Source organism: Sinohyriopsis cumingii, chromosome 17 (assembly GCF_028554795.1).
Source record: "Sinohyriopsis cumingii isolate HCF-2022 chromosome 17, ASM2855479v2, whole genome shotgun sequence".
NCBI lineage: Eukaryota > Metazoa > Mollusca > Bivalvia > Unionida > Unionidae > Sinohyriopsis > Sinohyriopsis cumingii.
Window position 1 is genome coordinate 109,883,904 of NC_142977.1, and position 19,376 is coordinate 109,903,279.

At 35.0% G+C, this 19,376-nt stretch overlaps 2 protein-coding genes across 3 annotated transcripts in view; one reads left to right on the forward strand and one right to left on the reverse strand.

Annotated features, from left to right (window-relative positions):
* LOC149779657 (E3 ubiquitin-protein ligase HECW2-like) overlaps positions 1-11,379 on the reverse strand; it is a 207,852-nt gene extending 196,473 nt beyond the window's left edge. For both annotated transcript variants that reach the window (XM_089940469.1, XM_089940468.1), the window contains exon 1: positions 11,094-11,379. The gene's annotated coding sequence lies outside the window, so the exon portion shown is untranslated. The remainder of the gene's footprint in view (positions 1-11,093) is intronic.
* A 50-nt stretch (positions 11,380-11,429) lies between these two features.
* Positions 11,430-19,376, forward strand: part of LOC149779658 (BRCA1-associated RING domain protein 1-like) — a 46,506-nt gene continuing 38,559 nt past the window's right edge. The window contains exons 1-2 of the mRNA XM_089940474.1: positions 11,430-11,533; positions 17,284-17,340. Of these exons, the coding sequence (XP_089796600.1) occupies positions 11,457-11,533; positions 17,284-17,340 (134 nt within the window). The 5' untranslated portion in view covers positions 11,430-11,456. The remainder of the gene's footprint in view (positions 11,534-17,283; positions 17,341-19,376) is intronic.

Here is a 19,376-nt window from a genome sequence, read left to right on the forward strand (position 1 = left end):
AGTGAGAATGAGTGTGTACATAATATAGGTAAAAAAAATGAAAAAATTCTAACATGTCAAATCCAAAATGATGAATCGATATGGCATCTTCTATACATATACTATACATCAATGAATCACCCATTCTCCCCCTCCAAGAAACTGCCGATTCCAATGGTGAGCCTTCCTCATATTTTATGGTTCCTAAAACCCTCTTCTCTCTTGTGCCATCCTGAATGCATTGTGAATGCTCATTTTACACCACTCTTTTATGTTCCATTATTCCTAGTATTGCAAGTTTCACTCTCCTGTTGTCCTTCATTCTGCAGACAGAAAAACAAACGTAAAAAGTCCCAACTTCCAATCTTTGACTCTTTCCCAGATCGTTTTCATTCTTGTTTGAACTTTCCTGATAATATTGTTTATATCACTCTTTGCTGCCAACTGATTTGTTAAATCTTACAGCACTTAATTTTGAATGCTTCCTCCCCAATCCATTTAGCCATTCTACATCTCTTATCATTGATGTTACTCACACAGAGGGATGAAGATATGTATCTATAATTCGCAACTTTGTATTCGATAGGTTGCCATTCTTTCAGATCTCCTTCAATGTACCAAAATACTCCAGACACTATTACTATTCTTCCTTTTATTTCTCTGTTGTCTCGTGTTATCAAATTTATGAGATATATACGAAGTTTTCCATAAACTCTTAACTTTTTTACTAGCTGAATTTCTACTTGCTCCTTTCTTCCCAATATCATGACCTTGTCTTATCTTTGTTGAGGGTTCTCAAAAGATTTTAAAACCTAAGAGTCCTTTGATAATCAATGTCTTAAATGGATCACAAATGTTGTTGTTGTTGGGTTTAACGCCATTTTTCAGCACGCGATTGGCTATACATGGCGGCCAGTATTAATGGTGGAGGAAGAACCCGGGAAAACCCGGGAAAGAACCACCGACCCACGAGAAGCTACTGGCAAGCTTTCTCACATACCCACATTAGCCGAATCCGAGACTCGAACCCACGCAGACAGCGGTGAGATGGCAGTGATCCGTAACGAAGAACGCTTTAGACCACTCGGCCACTCGGGGCCCCCTTAAATGGATCAAATCTTTATAAAAAAAATTAACAGTTCAAGTACAAAAAATACAGCCTGCCTTTCAGTAATTTTGCATTATTTTCATAGTTGAATTTTTCAATGCAGGATGATATATGTTTTATATATGTTTATGTTTTCACAGATGCCTGTGCATGTGTTCCTTGCTTGATAACTTGAATTTTAAAATTACATGTACTCAGTTATTTAGTGTCAAGCCAGATTCTTCACATCATGTTGTATATACTGTATATATTGTACATAACAGATAGAAGGCCTCAAAGTAGATTAGTTCTGTAACTAATTGAGTTACCTTCTCTAAATAAAGTCTGTATTATTATTATTATCAGTATTATTATTATTATCAGTATTATTATTATTATCATTAGCTCTCCTCGTCTGTTGCTGGTTGTTGGCAAATCAAATATTTCTATTTCTTCTTCTGTGTACTTTGACTCTACCTGCATTATTCTTTCCAGGATGACTACAAAGAGTGTCTGTGATGTTGGGTCTCCTTGCCTGCATTAGATTTTGGATTCTCTTAACTCTCTTACAAAGCATGCTGCCATCTCTGATTGCTGGTGCAGGCTTTCATTTGTTCCTATTAGCCTGGTTGGTGCTCCAATGCATTCAAGTAATGACCACTAGCTCTTATACCAGACCAAGTCAAAGGCTTTCTTGAAAGTCTACGTAGCAATTGTATAACTTTGGGTACTTCCCCAGTGTATCTTATGCCATCCCCTCTATGTCATTATCAGTGGGACAGTGTTTTTCTTTCCTGAATCAACCTTGCTCTTTTCTTGTGTGTTCTTCAATTGCTTGTCTGTCTGTCTGTCATGCATTACGTTGAGCATGACCTTGCACATGTGAGAGATGAGAGCTATTGACCTGTACTTTGTCCAGCCCCTTAGGTTACCTTGATTTGGAAACACAATCACAATCTTTGTGCCATATGCCTGTTTGCCATGTTTTACTGCACATTTATTGAATCTCCTGTGCTACTCTTTGGCCTCTTGTTTTAATCAACTCCACTGGAATGTCATCCAGTACTGTACATGTATATAGAAAACAAAGGTGTTCCAGAATGACAGTCTCTCATATGAAACTATTGATTTTTTGTAAATTTCCCCTGATGCTATCATCAAACTACAATAGCATCAAATTATGTACATTCTATTTTCTCAGGCTTTCCAACATCAAAAGCTATACATAATGAGATTGACCTAGTATGTCCCAATGTAGGAAATTACCAATAATGAGTTACGCCTACAGTTCAAAACAAAACCTGGCTTAAATTGTGGAGAAAAAGGGAAATGTTTCCCCCCACTCTGCATGAATATGCACACTCAGTACAATCTAGGCTTATATCAAAGACACTACTCTGTGGAAGATATATATTCATTCAATTTTCACTGTCAATACTTTGCTTTCTCATATTTTTCAACAAAGCAAAGTGTAATGTTTGTCTCAGGCACAAAATAAAATATTGGTCAGTCATTAAAATTGTCTCCAATGATATATCCTGGACTAATGAGTCACCCTCTACAAATAAAGCATTATTATTATTATTATTATAACAATAACCCAAACTTATCGATCAATATAGTTTGTGACATCATTATTTATGTTATTACCTGGGATCACTGACTGTAATCATCAATTCAGACATATAACATATTTGTATCTTAATTTATCAAGTGAAGTGGACAAAGGTGCTGAGACAACAGTCATTTATTCAATGTTCACTCTTTGTAAGCATCACTTCAATGAGCTATAATTAAAAAACACATCAACTTTAACAATATACCAACTTTAACATGGGTGTTACAATATACCAAGCTGCATATTTAAAACAGAAGACACCACACACACCTTTTTAAAAATTCAAACATGCCTCTTATATACCAAGAAAAGATGCACATATTTAACACTAATGATAACCTAGGGTGTGGAAAGATTTACATATGGATGAGCACACTGATGCCATAAATAACTGGTATATAAACTCTACAAAAATTACTGGCATTGACAGCATCTTTGGACATGTGATAACCTCTGCCAAGGTAGTCTTGACAAGAATTATTACTGGCACTGACAGCCTCTTTGGACATGTGATAACCTCTGCCAAGGTAGGCTTGACAAAAATTGGCACTGACAGTTTCTTTGGATAAGTGATAATTACTGGCATAGAATTTCTTTGGACAAGTGATAATTTCTGCCAAGGTAGGCTCAAATTTTTTTTACTGGCATTAACAGTGTGTTTGAATGACGGATAACTTCTGCCAACTTGAAGGCTGGATTGAAAAATTACTGGCATCGACAGTTTCTTCTTACAAGCAATAACTTCTACTATGAGCTTGACAAAAATGAATGGAACTGACAGTTTCTTTGGAAAAATATTAACTTCTGCCAAAGTGGCCTAAACAAAAATTACAGCCTCTGAGTTTTTGTTGGAAAGTAACAACCATTTTTTGACGATGAATTTTACCACCCACTTGTCCAAGTGGAAAGTAGTTTCAACACTGAATGTCCAGCCCTGAGGCAAATGATCACTAGTCCTGTTTACTTTTTATAACCAGGAATTCTATATTTTTGTGAACATGCCAAGAGAATTCTAATACCTTGACAATAACCTATTGTCAAAGCCAGGCCTTGAATTGTGATGCCTATGATCAAAGCATTCCTGTAAAATGCATACAACTGATGCCAAGGTCAAAGGTAGATTGAGCATGTTGCATAAAGTTCCTGCAGTGGGTTTAAGGCCATTCTTCAGGCTGGCTGTACATGACATCCAGTATATCTGGTGGAGGAAGAACATGGAAAATCTCAGGAAGAACCATCAACCCATGGAAGCTACTGGCAAGCTTTCTCGCATACCTATGTTGACTAACGAAGAGACTTGAATCTATGTGTCAGACAGAGAGGTGATGTTTGTGATCTCTAAAGGTGAGTGTTATGCCACCTTGCCACTCACGGCCCCTCACTTAAGGAATTAGGTTCATAATTCATTCAGTGTGTGAAAAATCAATTTACATACATGTATTTTGGAAATGTAAGCAAATTCAAAAACTTTAACAAAACCAAAGTGTAAATTTTCTATAACTGCCTGTTCATCGTGGACACAAATCATTTGGCAAAGTGAATTCTCTCTCATGCCAGAATACAGCAAAATGGTGTGAAAACAGAAGTGGATGTAGAGTGATCAGAATTATGAAAGCAGTCACCCAAACTAGCAATTTTTGCTTCCAAGTCAAATGCCCAATAATAATAATAATAATAATAATAATAATATTATTATTATCATTATTATTATTAAATATAAATTACATATATATATATATATATATATATATATATATATATATATATATATATATATATATATATAATTATTTAAAAAAATTTAATATAGAGCCTTATTACATGTAATATATTGAACATTTTCTTAGATCAAATCAACGAAACTGTTTAAATATTACAAAAAAATGTAACCTCAAAGACAGGGTTAGATATAGTGGTACAAGCACTCTCTTCATATATTTTTAATTAAAGGTCATTGGCCATACTCCAACATTTATATTTTTACATTAGATTTGCATTACATGATTAAAAGTAGTTACACTCGCACAAAAACAAGAAAATTATCAAGTGTGAAGAAATAATAATTTAATTACTTGAAATAGAAGTATGCACACTGTTACCTCCCCTTAGCTATAATTTCCCACCTACAAAGGACGCCAAACAAAAATGATGTACATTTATCACCACGAGACAAACTACATGCTTCTTGTTACCAAAAAATAAAACACTATAAACTATTGATAGGCAACATTTAGATGAAACTACTGAAAACTCGTTTTCTGTTTAGCCTTATATATCGATTTGCGTGTATGATGCACTAGATTGTCGCTTTCAAAACTGTTCCATTGTTTCAATTTGTTCTGAAAATTCCTGTTAATACAGGTAAAAAGCAATCAATGCTGGCTTCCCTATGTTGGAAGACTTTATAGAAAGAAAAAAAAGAAATCTGCATACTTAAAAGAATCCAAAGAAACCAAAATTGGCTTCTTTATGTCAGTCGACTTCATAAGAAAAAATCGGCACACTTATGGTGTGCATACATAACAATTTGTTTATGACTATAATAATATCAACATTTGTATAAAATAAGTGGCCAGTGACGTTTAAATACAAAATACACTTATTTACCTTTAATTTCAATTGGCCTATAAACATTGTTCGAGTGATAATAAGCTCACGAAAGGGTTAGAAATGCATAAATTTTCATGATAGGGCTATAAATGCATGAAATGTCATGATATGGCCAGAAAATGCATGAAATGTCATGATATGGCTATAAATGCATGAAATGTCATGATATGGCTACAAATGCATGAAAGGTCATGATATGGCTACAAATGCATGAAATGTCATGATATGGCTACAAATACATGAAATGTCATGATATGGCTACAAATGCATGAAAAGTCATGATATGGCTATAAATGCATGAAATGTCATGATATGGCCACAAATGCATGAAATGTCATGATATGGCTACAAATGCATGAAAGGTCATGATATGGCTATAAAATGCACTACATTTCATGATATGGCTACAAATGCATGAAACCTCATGATATGGCTACAAAATACATGAAATTTCATGATATGGCTACAAATGCATGAAACTTCATGATAGGGCTACAAATGCACGAAATGTCATGATATGGCTACAAAATGCATGACATTCCATGATATGGCTACAAATGCATGAAATGTCATGATGTGGCTACAAATGCATGAAACTTCATGATATGGCTACAAAATGCATGAAATTTCATCATATGGCTAAAAAATGCATGAAATGTCATCATATGGCTACAAAATGCATGACATGTCATGATATAGCTACAAAATGCATGAAACTTCATGATATGGCTACAAATACATGAAATGTCATGATATGGCTTCAAATGCATTTTATGACAGTGCTACAAATGCATGAAATGTCATGATATGGCTACAAAATGCATGAAATTTCATGATATGGCTACAAATGCATTTCATGATAGTGCTACAAAGGCATGAAATTTCATGATATGGCTACAAATGCATTTCATGACAGTGCTACAAAATGCATGAAATGTCATGATATGGCTACAAAATGCATGAAACTTCATGATATGGTTACAAATATATGAAATGTCATGATATGGCTACAAAATACATGAAATGTCATGATATGGCTACAAAATGCATGGGGGCCCCCGAGTGGCTGAGTGGTCTAAAGCGCTCTCCATTACGGATCACAGCTATCCCACCTCTGTCTGCGTGGGTTCGAGTCCAGGATTCGACCAATGAGGGTATGCGAGAAAGCTTGCCAGTAGCTTCTCGTGGGTCGTTGGTTCTTTCCGGGGTTTTTCCAGGTTCTTCGTCCACCATTAATACTGGCCGCCATGTATAGCCTATCGTGTGCTGAAAAATGGCGTTAAACCCTATAACAACAACAACAACAACAAAATGCATGAAATTTCATCATATGGCTAAAAATGCACGATAGTTCAAGATAGGGCTAGAATTGCATGACATTTCACGAAAGGGCTAAAAATGCATGCAATTTCACGATATGGCTACATATTTATGAAATTTCAATATAAGGCTACAAATGCATGTAGTTTCATAATAGGATTACAAATGCATGAAATTTTACTCACTTCTTTAAGCTATGTATGTGAATTTTCACCAGGAATCTTGCACATTTAAACACAACTGCTGACTTAAATATCAGTAATCAATTAACATAAAAATTTATCAAAACACAAACATTCTCTGTTTTAAATTTTATACATTGCTCAATGAAATGTAAAAAGACACAACAGATGAGTTCACAATAATTGCAGAATAATAAAAGCATTCAACAGTCTGAAAAAAAGTGTTGGTGGGTGAAGAAAACTTTATAAAATATATTTTTTGTGGTTGCTTATTTCAGCATAACGGCATGCATTGAGACAACCAATTTATATGAAACACTGCCTAACATGGACCTCAGGCTTTAGCCTTTACACCTAGCTAAGGGGGCCCCAAGTGGTCTAAAGTGCTATCCGTCACAGATCACTGCCATCTCACCTCTGTCTGTGTGGGTTCGAGTCTCGGGCTCGGCCAATGTGGATATGTGAGAAAGCTTGCCAGTAGCTACTCGTGGGTCGGTGGTTCTTTCCGGGGTTTTCCTGGGTTCTTCCTCCACCATTAATACTGGCCGCCATGTATAGCCTGTCTTGCGCTGAAAAATGGCGTTAAACCCTATAAAAACAACACCACCTAGCTCAAAAGGGCAAAGAGCATGTCTTGCAAAATGATTGGCACTGGGGAAAATAATTCACCTAAGCCATCCCCTATCATGGACATCAACCAAAATTGTCAAGAGCATGTCTTGAAAAATGAATTGTCTTATCATAATGATGATTTATCCCAAGTATGACAAATTTCCATCCAGGGTTTGGGGAAATAAAAACAAATAAAAAAGTTAAACCAAAACCTTAACAACTCTGACTGTGACCTTTACCCTATGGTCATAGGGGCTAGACAGCATGACACAGACTGTGACCTTTACTTTAAGGTCATAGGGGCTAGACAGCATGTCACAGACTGTGACCTTTACTCTAAGGTCAATGGGGCTAGACAGCATGTCACGGACTGTGACTTTTACTCTATGGTCATAAGGGCTAGACAGCATGTCACAGACTGTGACCTTTACCCTAAGGTCATAGGGGCTAGACAGTATGTCGCATAATGAATTATTGCAGCCTTATCATGAGCCTTACCAAACATGATGAGAAACTAAAAAGTAGTTTCAGAAATATGCATCAATGAAAAACTTAAACTTAAACATTAAGCAATGACTGTGATAATGCTGCTTCCATTGCCTTTACAGTTAGTAACTGCTATGGTTTGTTGCCCAGTAATGTGGGCTCAACAATGCCTGTCATTCAGATTAAAATTTGAGTACACTATAAGTAAAATGTTATACAGGTCAACATGATGAAATTGTATGAATAATGCATGCTAATTTGATTTTTTTTAAAAAGATCTCCATCTTAATATAGTTCTTATTGATTAAAGTTTATATCCTGGTGACTTTCCTTAGCGTTAGGGTTAGGGTTTGACCTCCCAATCCAATTATGAATAGTAGCCTATCAGATAAAACACTGCATTTCATGTCTGGGTGAGTTACCATTTCTGAGCCCTGTTTTACACTTGCAAAAACACGAAAGCTTCAATTTAAATATGACCGATTACGGAGTCCTACTTACTACGAGCAGATCTAAATTTGAGTCAAATAACATGCATATCATAATAATAAATATTGCAACGACAACAACTAAAAGAGGGTAATATGATTATATGAAAGCTATCACCCCTCAAGGCCGTCTAATAAGTTAAAATATAAATGTATAAACATTTTGAGTAAGGACCAATGGCGCCTACAGAAATCTTTCCACGGGCAAACAGGTAGTGGTCAGCTATTAAGTTTTACAGATATAGGCGAAAATATGTTTACAGGTGAAATTGGGGGGGGGGGGGACATATGGCAGACTTTGATTACTCAAAAAGTTCATAAGAAAACAATGCAAAATTATAAATTGCATCTATGGACAACTACCCCACATTAAAGTGCTTTCCCCATGTCCCAATTTTCTCTTTTGGGAATAACACTAATAATATTTAACAAACACTGTCAGCAACAAACCTAAAAAAAATTATTTTTCATTTTTTATAGTGATTAAAACATATTTGTTGTGCCGTGAAACTTTTCTGTTGTCCAGTAATGTGGGCTCAACATGGTGAAAATGGAAAATTAAAATCCCAACTTCAAGTCATGATATTGTAATTTGTATACGACACATCACTTTATTCCCTAAGTGTACGGATGACTCCGACGTAGGTGATTTTCTGCATCACAGATAAAAAATACTGCGTTCAAATATGCATAATTAAGCATTTCCGAGACCTCTGAGCACTCCTTTGTTATGGGGTATTTTTAATGCAGCTCAGCAGCCATATTTTGGCAGCTATGGATCTGCACAAATAATCAACATGTATTCCATTTCATTTATTTGAGTGGCACCAGTCGACTGCATTGTTGAGGTCATTGGTCATTTTTATCTAGACCTGAATCAGCCTTGATAAAGACTGTGATTGGAGGAGTATTGGATATTATCATCTGCAAAAAGAACTGACAAAGCATACTTTGCCAAAATGGGCCAAAACTTTACAAATAAGAGAGGGCTTAACAAGGAACCTTATGGTACACTTTAAGTAAAGGGTAAAGACACAGAATTAACATTCCCAGTGCAAACACTGTTATTTAGGTGAGATTCAAACCGATGCGTTGCTTGAAAGGAAGACAATTAGACCTATAGATGGGAGGGTTTGGTAATTTGCCAACTCAAATGCCTATTTAAAATCAACAAACAGTATGCTCTGATACTTATAATTGGCAAAATGCATTTGGACAATGCTGGGTACATGGAGACAGGATGCTAATTTCCTCCATCCTTCATAGTGCTCTTAGAGACAGGGCATTCTCTTGCTACCCCCCCCCCCAAACAACTGTATTATTACATGCCAATAAGATATGTGTGTCATTTTGACAACATCTGGACTGAAAGTTTCAAGGTTTTGGGTCTGACTACTACCAAATATTGTTGATCTGGATATGATGCGTGTACATGGGTCATGCATTTCTTGCTTTTTATACAAAGAAAATCATGCTTTCAGGAACCTTCTTGTTTGCATTTTCCAAACGATGCAGATATTTGTCATTCTGGTGAAAATGGAAAAATAAAATCCCAACTTCAAGTCATGATATTGTAACTTGTCTACTACACATCACTTTATTCCTTATATTGGTGAAATGTTTATTAAAAATGTTTGCTCTGGCAATGTAAACATCAGTCATCATATTTAACTTCAGCATACCACCAAAGACCTGAGGAGATGTGAACTAATGCTAACTCATCAAATAAGTTCACTCACATTAGCATAAGCAAATGTAAAATATTTCCCACAATAAATCAATGTCAATTTTAAATTTAAAGGCTGCTTTATCATAGATTTCAAAATGTATACATTATATACCACTTTATCCAAATATAACCATCAAGCTGCAGGAAATAACCACGTCTATATGCATAGCATTAGCTGCTGATAAATATGTCTGCAATAATTACAAAGTTTTATGAATTAATAACCTTCGACCACAAACTACCAACATACTAGTAAACATCGGGGGTTTCATTTATCATACTAAATCATTATTTATGCTGTTCCTTTGGCTTCAAGTGCTAAAGCTAATAAACTGACCACTCTTAACCTAATTTGATTATTAAATGGGAACAAATATTTCTGGCAGTTTTAATTATTTTTATAATGCAAACAAGTACAGCCTAATCCATGAATCAGTGGTTTCTATCCAAGAGAACAATTCTGATAATTCAAATTTACTTTATATACAGCCTATAATTTTGCTTTGAATATTTTGGTATTTGAGTGTGTTTCGCTGTTATTATATTTTGTAGATCAGGTAGCTGCACAAAAATAGCTTTTCATAAACCACATGCTGATTATATATACAGCAGCTGTGTAAATAATCTCGCTAGGTGAGGTACACAGTGGCCATGATAATAGTATTTCCCAGTTGAGGTGCAGTGATTGCGAATAGCTTCATCCAAAGATAGAGAAGTGCAAGGTCACTGGAACAACACTGTTTTCGGATTTGCAATTTATTGGGGATCCATTATAGAAATTTATACACGTTCACTTAGGAAATCACAACTTCCGCAAAACATGCAGTAGCTTTACTACACTGCAAGTATGGAAGTGTGTGAAATATTCCCAATTTCAAGGATTGCATTTAAACGAATTTCTTGTGCCCCAGTGACCACTGCTGCCATATCAACCATACGTACAGTGGGCATGGCAACGATTTTCTGAGTTCTTTATACTAACCAAATGTACATGACATCTGATGGGTTTACATAAACCGAGTCAATTGTATCACGGGTTTAGCCCGAAAAGACACTGAATCTCTCAGTCTACTGTGCCTGCAATGGTGCCTCTTCATATTTTCCACGCCTTCTCAAGTTTTTAAGTTTTAAGCGCAATTCCATCAAATCGAATATTATCCAAATACGAATACAATTTCTATGGAATACATAACAGCGTTTTATTTATCGAAATCAAATTGTTTTCATTTGAAGAAATAACACAATTCGTCCTCTTCCGTCAGCCTCCATGTTGTCTACTGCATATTGGGTAAATTTATTTACTTCCGGGAATCCCTAATTCAGCGGGAAATCCAACCAGGGCGAGATGGCTGTTGAATATGATTACACGAATGTACTTGAAGCGTTATCTCGATTAGAACAGCAGTTAAAGTGTTCCGTTTGGTTGGTTTACGCAAAAGACAATTATGACAGTTATGATCTTTTATGAATCCATGACGTTTCGCACACAATCAAATTCACCTCAAATCTCCTTTGTTGTTATTTAAGCCCTATGTTTCCATTTGGCTATATTACTTCAAAATGAGCAGAGCATAAACTTTACGTTGTATTTAATTTTCACTAGTACTATCAGTAACAATAATTTAGCAATGTATAATCCGTATATCGCTCTTGCCACATTACTGAAACTATTATAAAAGTGGTTAATGACATTCTCTCTGCTTTGGATAGCAGAAAGATTACAGTCCTCACCCTCCTTGATTTATCTGCAGCATTTGACGCAATAGACCATGATATATTACTTCACTGTCTCCAGCATGTATTTGGCATTCATGATACAGCCTTACTGTGGTTCAAGTCCTACTTGGTCAAATTGTATCTGCAAATGGAATACACTCCAGCCCAGTTAATCTATGTTGTGGTGTTCCACAGGGGTCTGTTCTTGAACCTGTTAAAGTGTTCTCTTCATTCTATACACTCGGCCGCTCTCAAGTGTCATAGATCATCATCCAGTGTCTCACCAATCGTATGCTGATGACACCCAAATATACAAATCTAGCCACCCAACTGAAGTTGATGCTACCATCCAAGGTGTAGAGAGGTGCATTTCTGATGTGAAATCATGGATGACATGTAACAAGCTGCAGATGAATGATGATAAAACTGAGGTCATTCTGATTACAACACATACTTTCTCATTCACATACTTTACCTCAAACAATAAATATCAGCAACACCAACATTAAATTCACACGATCAGTACGAAACCTAGGTGTTACTCTGGACAGTACTCTCACATTGCACCAACATGTCATGAACATGTGCAAGGCTGCATATCTTGAGCTGAAATGAATCAACTCCATTCGCAAATATCTTTCAGTTGATGCTACTGAAACACTTGTGTGTTCATTAGTACTTTCAAGACTGGACTATTGTAACTCAGTTCTGTCTGGTTCATCTCAATATCTGCTCCAGAAACTTCAAAAAGTTCAAAACACAGCTGCTCAGATCATACTTAGAGTACCACAATCAGAGTACACCTTCCCGCTGCTCTCTACCCTACACTGGCTATCCATTCGATCCAGAATCAAACACAGAATTTGTTCTCTGTGCTATGTTTCACTGACGGACTCTAGTGAATCTTAAAATCACCTTCATTCATACGGCCAAAGTACATGGTGTAATGAACAACACTTACATGAATCTTAAAATCACAGGACTTTGATGTTTAATAACCAAAAACTTATGTAAGCATTACAAAATCTGTACATGGTTTTATGAGGAAATTCTTTAATGATTGCATGTATTTTTCTAGTAGCTTAACTTCATCATCCTGTGCTTAAAATGGCCAATGTTCTGTTTTTCACACTAAAGTGTTTGTTGTATTACTGGAAAAGTGTTATGTATGTTTAATTTTATTGTTTGTTAGATCATTTTAATTTTGTTTAATTGTATTATATGCTATTACAGTAAAACCTGTTATTAGAGACTGCCCCTTTGCCAACAAAAAGCAGTCTCTCAAGACGGGTGGTCTCTAATAGCAGATTTGTACAAAGGACCAGTTTCCAAGGTCCAGTTTCAGAATAATTTCAAGAAAATTGACCACAATCATTGTATTCTATTCTTTATTAATAGTTCTTGCTAAAATATTGTATGCATTCATCTAAAAACAAAATTATATAGCAGTAAAGATATACTTCTATCAATGAACATGAAATCACATTTACATTTGAAGATCACATATTTTAGCATATGAAATCATTTCTGAACTATTCGTTTTTCTTTTTAACAACCTAAATTTGTTTTACCAACGTTTAAACCTCATTTTTGTAAATGGTCTGTTCTTTTTCACTTCTTTCAGTTAAAATAATTATTTTCTCCAGCCTTAAAATTTGTCTCTTTTTAGTTGGAGGTTTGTCCATTGTTATTAAGGTTCTACGTGTTAAAATTATTAGTGCTCAGTTGTAATATCAAAAATAAAGACGGTTTTGACTGGGCTTGCCTTTGGGAAAATATGAAAAATCTATACTTGTGCATTGCATATCTTACAATTAATGAAATAAAAAGAAACAATTATCTCAGATAGAAACAGAACCATTTACTCAGAGACAAAAGTCAGTGGCTTCATTAAAAAATGACATGCAGCGATTAACTCTAAGCAAAGTGTATAACACTGTCACACCAACTTAAATAGACAACAGCTTTGTGATTTGTTGTTTGGTTAATGCCATTTTTCAGCACTTGATAGGCTATGTATGGCGGCCAGTATTAATGGTGGAGGAAGAACCACCGACCCACAAGAAGCTACTGGCAATCTTTCTCACATACCCATATTGGCCGAATCCTAGACTCGAACCCACGCAGAGGTGAGAGGGCAGTGATCCGTAACGGAGAGCGCTTTAGACCACTCTGCCACTCAGGGTCTTTTTGATTGGGATGTAATTATTTAACATCAGGGGAAAAGACAGTAATACCTCGTGCATTCACGTTTCTGGATTCGCGAATTCATAGATTCATGAAATTTTCATTGTTTTCTTTATTTTATTGAATTGTACCTTCGTTATATGACTTCTGTGACATATGAAGTTTACCTAGTTTACCTTCCTGACAATGACAAAGAAAACGTCAGTCATTAAGTTTACAGTCCCATTCGTTACTTGGTTTTACCTTACTGTGAGTGCAAAAGAAAACGGCAGCCAATGAATTAGTATAGGGGTAATATTACTATACATGTACCGTACTGTAAATGCGCTGTTGTGGCAAATACCCATTAGGTGATACTGTACTCTATTTTTACGTCAACCATTTATTTCTCTTTTTAAGGGTAATGTATTAAGCTAACTTTTAAATGAAATTAAAGTGCTTTGGGAGCATGATTTGGGTCATATTTAGGGTTTAAACCCTAGAAATAAGCATTTATTAGCATTTTTAGTGACTCATACCAAACATTCGCGATTCCTCCTAATCTGCGACTGGTTCTGGAACCTAACCTCGCAAATGTTCGAGGTATTACTGTACAACATACATCACAAGTCTTGAACACTATCAATCGAATCCCGCAAATGATTCTGACTTGCTGGTTTAATAGACAATGATCTTATTCACCCCCTGCAATATGGATTACCACTATTGACAAACAATATACGTGACCACTATGTCAACTCTGGCATTACAATGTCAATATGTAACATGTACATTAGCCTGGTTTACAGACTGTAGCATCTATCATCGATAACAACAATCCTTTTTGTTAAATATTCCTTTTATGTTTGTTTTTTATCAGAATAACCATTACAAATCAAGCAGTTGTTGAAACAATTGATTGCATATAGTTCAGAGGTGTCTATTCTCGCTGTATGGTCGTTGATAGGGATGCTGGGTCCTACGATAAGGCCAGGAAGCAGGCTAAGTGCGGGAATAATTAGTCTTGTTCCCTGCTTTTTATCCTCGTTTTCACAATTCGGTCGTTCATAGCAGTGTCAAAATGCATATTTTGCCAAGACAATGTGGTCGCTGATCGCGTTCTTAGGTGGTCGCATGTAAGAGAATTTATATAATAATGTCGATTATCTTTGATCACAGTTATGAAAGAGACGGTTAATTTAAGGTAGTTTATGTTAGATACACAATACAATTTATAAGTGTTCGATTGATCGAATGAAGCGAGTTCATACGACCGGGCCTGCTAGATTTTAAGTTTGTATGATTTTTGTGCCTTTTAACTTTTCTTTTATTCCACCTCCCTTTTTTTGATTCAAAAGAAATAATTATTTTAATAATACAAAGGAGGCCAACTTTTAATTCAGTGCAATAATACAAATACAACAAATACTTCCACAAGTCAGTTATAAAAACATGGTCAGCACTGAATTAGGTTCTCAGAGAAACACTCGTGGACAATAGCTGTTATGATAGATTGACACATTTTATGCTTAATTACAAGAGGACAGATTGCATTTATGATGATTACATTTAAAAGAAACTAAACGATAGAACTAGAACACACATTTCAATTGATAAAAAAATTATTTAATTTGTATTTATTTATTAAAGTACTGCCTCCACTCGGTGTAAGTGATATTTTCATTGATCAAAATTTCCTTACATATCGTTACTTGCAGTATACTAGGAATGTCATTTAGAAAGAAAATGTAAAAAATTATATGACCTAATATATCATAGTACATGTCAATATATATAGTATATATCAGTATTTTTATTCATTTGTGAGGTACATGATCTGTCTAGAAAGAAAAAAAATTCTGCATGATATTTTTAGAAATTAGTGCAAATCCTGAAGTTATGCAGTCAAAAATAGAATCCAAGGTACAAAGAAACTGACTGATATTTTACCTGCAGATATTTGTACATGTGAAAAATATTAATTAAAAGTGATGGCATTAACAGTACATGTACAAACAAGCAAAAAAATTAATTTTTAATCTTGAAAGCAACTTTCAACATTTCAAAATATTTTCATTGTTGAGACATATATAAGTATATTTAAGGTGCAATGGTTTGCATTTGTAATGGCAATACTTGACTGATCAGCTTGAAATGACATCATAAATACAACGATATGACCACTTTTTAATTACATTGATGACATCACTTTTTAATTGATAATGATGTCACTTTTTAATTAAATCGATATGACATCACATTTTTCCTTGGTGTTGATATTGCTATGAACAAGGGAGATAATGGAACTAAAAGGACAACTTATATCCCTTATTAAGTAATAAAAAAGAGAACTAAAATGCAATTTTAATAATCCCAATAAGTTGTATGAGAGTTAAATGCGCGTTTTATAGGTCATTACTGATATTTTTCCCCATGTAATGACCCTTATTTGGAGATGAATATTGTTATAGGTCATTACTGATTTTGACCCTTATTTGGAGATTAATATTTTTATAGGTCATTACTGATTTTGACCCTTATTTGGAGTTGAATATTGTTATAGGTCATTACTGATTTTGACCCTTATTTGGAGATGAATATTGTTATAGGTCATTACTGATTTTTTTCCCCATGTAATGACCCTTATTTGGAGATGAATATTGTTATAGGTCATTACTGATTTTTTTTCCCCATGTAATGACCCTTATTTGGAGATGAATATTGTTATAGGTCATCACTGATTTTTTTTCCCCATGTAATGACCCGTATTTGGAGATGAATATTGAAAGAAAGAATGCATTGTGGCATATACACTGTTTTTGTTTTTTGATGACATGTGATTATGTTGAAATAACGATGTAATGCATGCCAATTTTTTGTGATTTTGGATCGCTTTGAGTACTAATAATATAAAATATAAATTCCTCAAAAAGTTAAATACTTTAATATTTGACAAGCAATCTTTCAGATGTAAGCTTATTTAATTCACATCTTGTGCGTTTTTATTAGCAATGTTATTAAAATAATTTATTTTTAAACCTTAAATGTTCCATAATTAGAAATGTTTAACAATAATTCCATCTGATATTCTTGCAAAATTTTGGCAAATCTTGATGTGGCAGCATGTCTGGGTCCATGCAGTTTGTTAGGGTTTATCATTCAAACAAACAACATAGACCCTGATCTTTAGGCACATTATGTGACAGCAGATCTGGATCTTTGTTAATTGCAGTTGGTCCCAACATGTAAGTGATCATACACAGAAGTTATGATATTTGTTTTCTTTACAGTGATCACATTGCACAGAGCCCTTGCACACTAGGAACATGTGAGCACATCTTCTGCAAGTAAGTTACACATATATGTAATGAAAGTTTCACCCACAGGGATTTTGTTTGAAAGTTATTTTAATGAGGTTTTCAGGGACGATTAGGAATTGGGAAATGATCATGATCACTGTGATAGTGATAAATTAAGAATAAACTTTGCTATAAAATAGCAAGGAAGTTATTTTGCAAGCCTATGACTCGCTAACTTCCAGTAGAAATTGATAAAATTTGATAATTTAATGACTTGGAAATGGGGATTGCTTTTTTTTTTTACCAAACTGAATTCCATCCCTGTTGGGGTTGGTGAGGAGATCATTTCTTTATATTTTGGTTCAAGATATATTTTGTTACAATGCTTATATCTAACCTTGGATTTATCTTAGGAATGTTACATTATGTAGACAGTTAACTTTGAAACTTGCATTGCCTCTGGATTTTTTTCTCTGTCAGTCCTAATCCCTGTGACTTGGTCACTAAGTCATAACTTGGAACCAGTAGCTTCTCGTGGGTCGGTGGTTCTTTCCGGGGTTTTCCGGGTTCTTCCTCCACCATTAATACTGGCCGCCATGTATAGCCTATCGTGTGCTGAAAAATGGTGTTAAACCCCACAACAACAACAACAACAACATAACTTGGAAATAGTTGGAAACTTGGATCCCCATCCAACACATGTATATAAAAAAAATGGTAGTCCTTGTTTGATTTATATCCATTCGACACTAAACAATTCACTATGATCTTGTCACTAGTAGCACGTGGCTATAGATATTTGCATGCTACTTGTATTTGTACATGGACTTATATTGGCGTATATTTTGGTCAGCTGGAGACAGCTATCATCTTGCAGAGGTCTCCCAGTGGGACGAGGCTATTCACAGGGAAAAGAAAACTGAAAAAATTGAAAAGTTTAACAAACCAACTTTGCAAGATACCCCATCTATAGCTTGATGGCCAGATATCTATTGTTCCAAAAGGTTGGAAATTTAATTTGATTTTATGCCATCGTTGGTAGCGTTCTTATGCATTAACTTTTTTCCTACATACAAGAAACTTTCATGCCACAATTAATGTGTTCCTATTACTTTGGAAAATGCAACAATCCATCAGATTCAATTTCTTTTATTTAAGTTTGGTGATGACTTCCTTTTGTTGTTATTGAAGATTGTGGTCAGCTTTCTTTGATGAATAAGGCATGGTTAGTCACCGCTAAAGGACAGCTGTGGATAAACAAACCAATGCCTGTTTGTTATTGCAAAGTACAAGTTTAAACAGCCAACAGTGTTGCAAAAAAGAGGTTGAAAGATGGTATTTTTGTCACCTATTAAGGGGGGGAATAAAATCAAAATTTGCGACATTGGCAAAGCCCAGAATGCCTGAATAAACTGATTACATGGTATTTATTGATATTTTTTAATAGGAAAAAAATATTGTTTTGTGTATGAGAAAAATAAGTGTATCTGAAGTTTAGGAGCCACACTGTAATCATGTTATATCACAATTCATGTTATAACAGAGTGTACTATTGTGGGATCACACTGTACCGCATTATAATGAGACCACTTTATAAGGAATACGTGATACATACTCCCTCATTACAATGCTATGGAGGCCATAGAGTATGGCACCTTATTGTGAGGTCACTTTATAAAGAAGTACATTAGACATGTAATTTCAATGGCATTTTAATAAAATGGGATTCATGGCCATATCCACCTTATAACAGGAACTGTGTTATAATGAATGGCCGTATAACAGGAACTGTGTTATAATGAATGGCTTTATAACAAGAACTATGTTATAATGAATGAATACCCTTATAACAGGAACCATGTTATAATGAATGGCCTTATAACAGGAACTGTGTTATAATGATGCACCTTATAACAGGAACTGTTATAATGACGCACCTTATAACAGGAACCGTGTTATAATGACGCACCTTATACCAGGAAATGTGTTATAATGATGCACCTTATAACAGGAACTGTGTTATAATGAATGGCCTTATAACAGGAACCGTGTTATAATGATGCACCTTATAACAGGAACTGTGT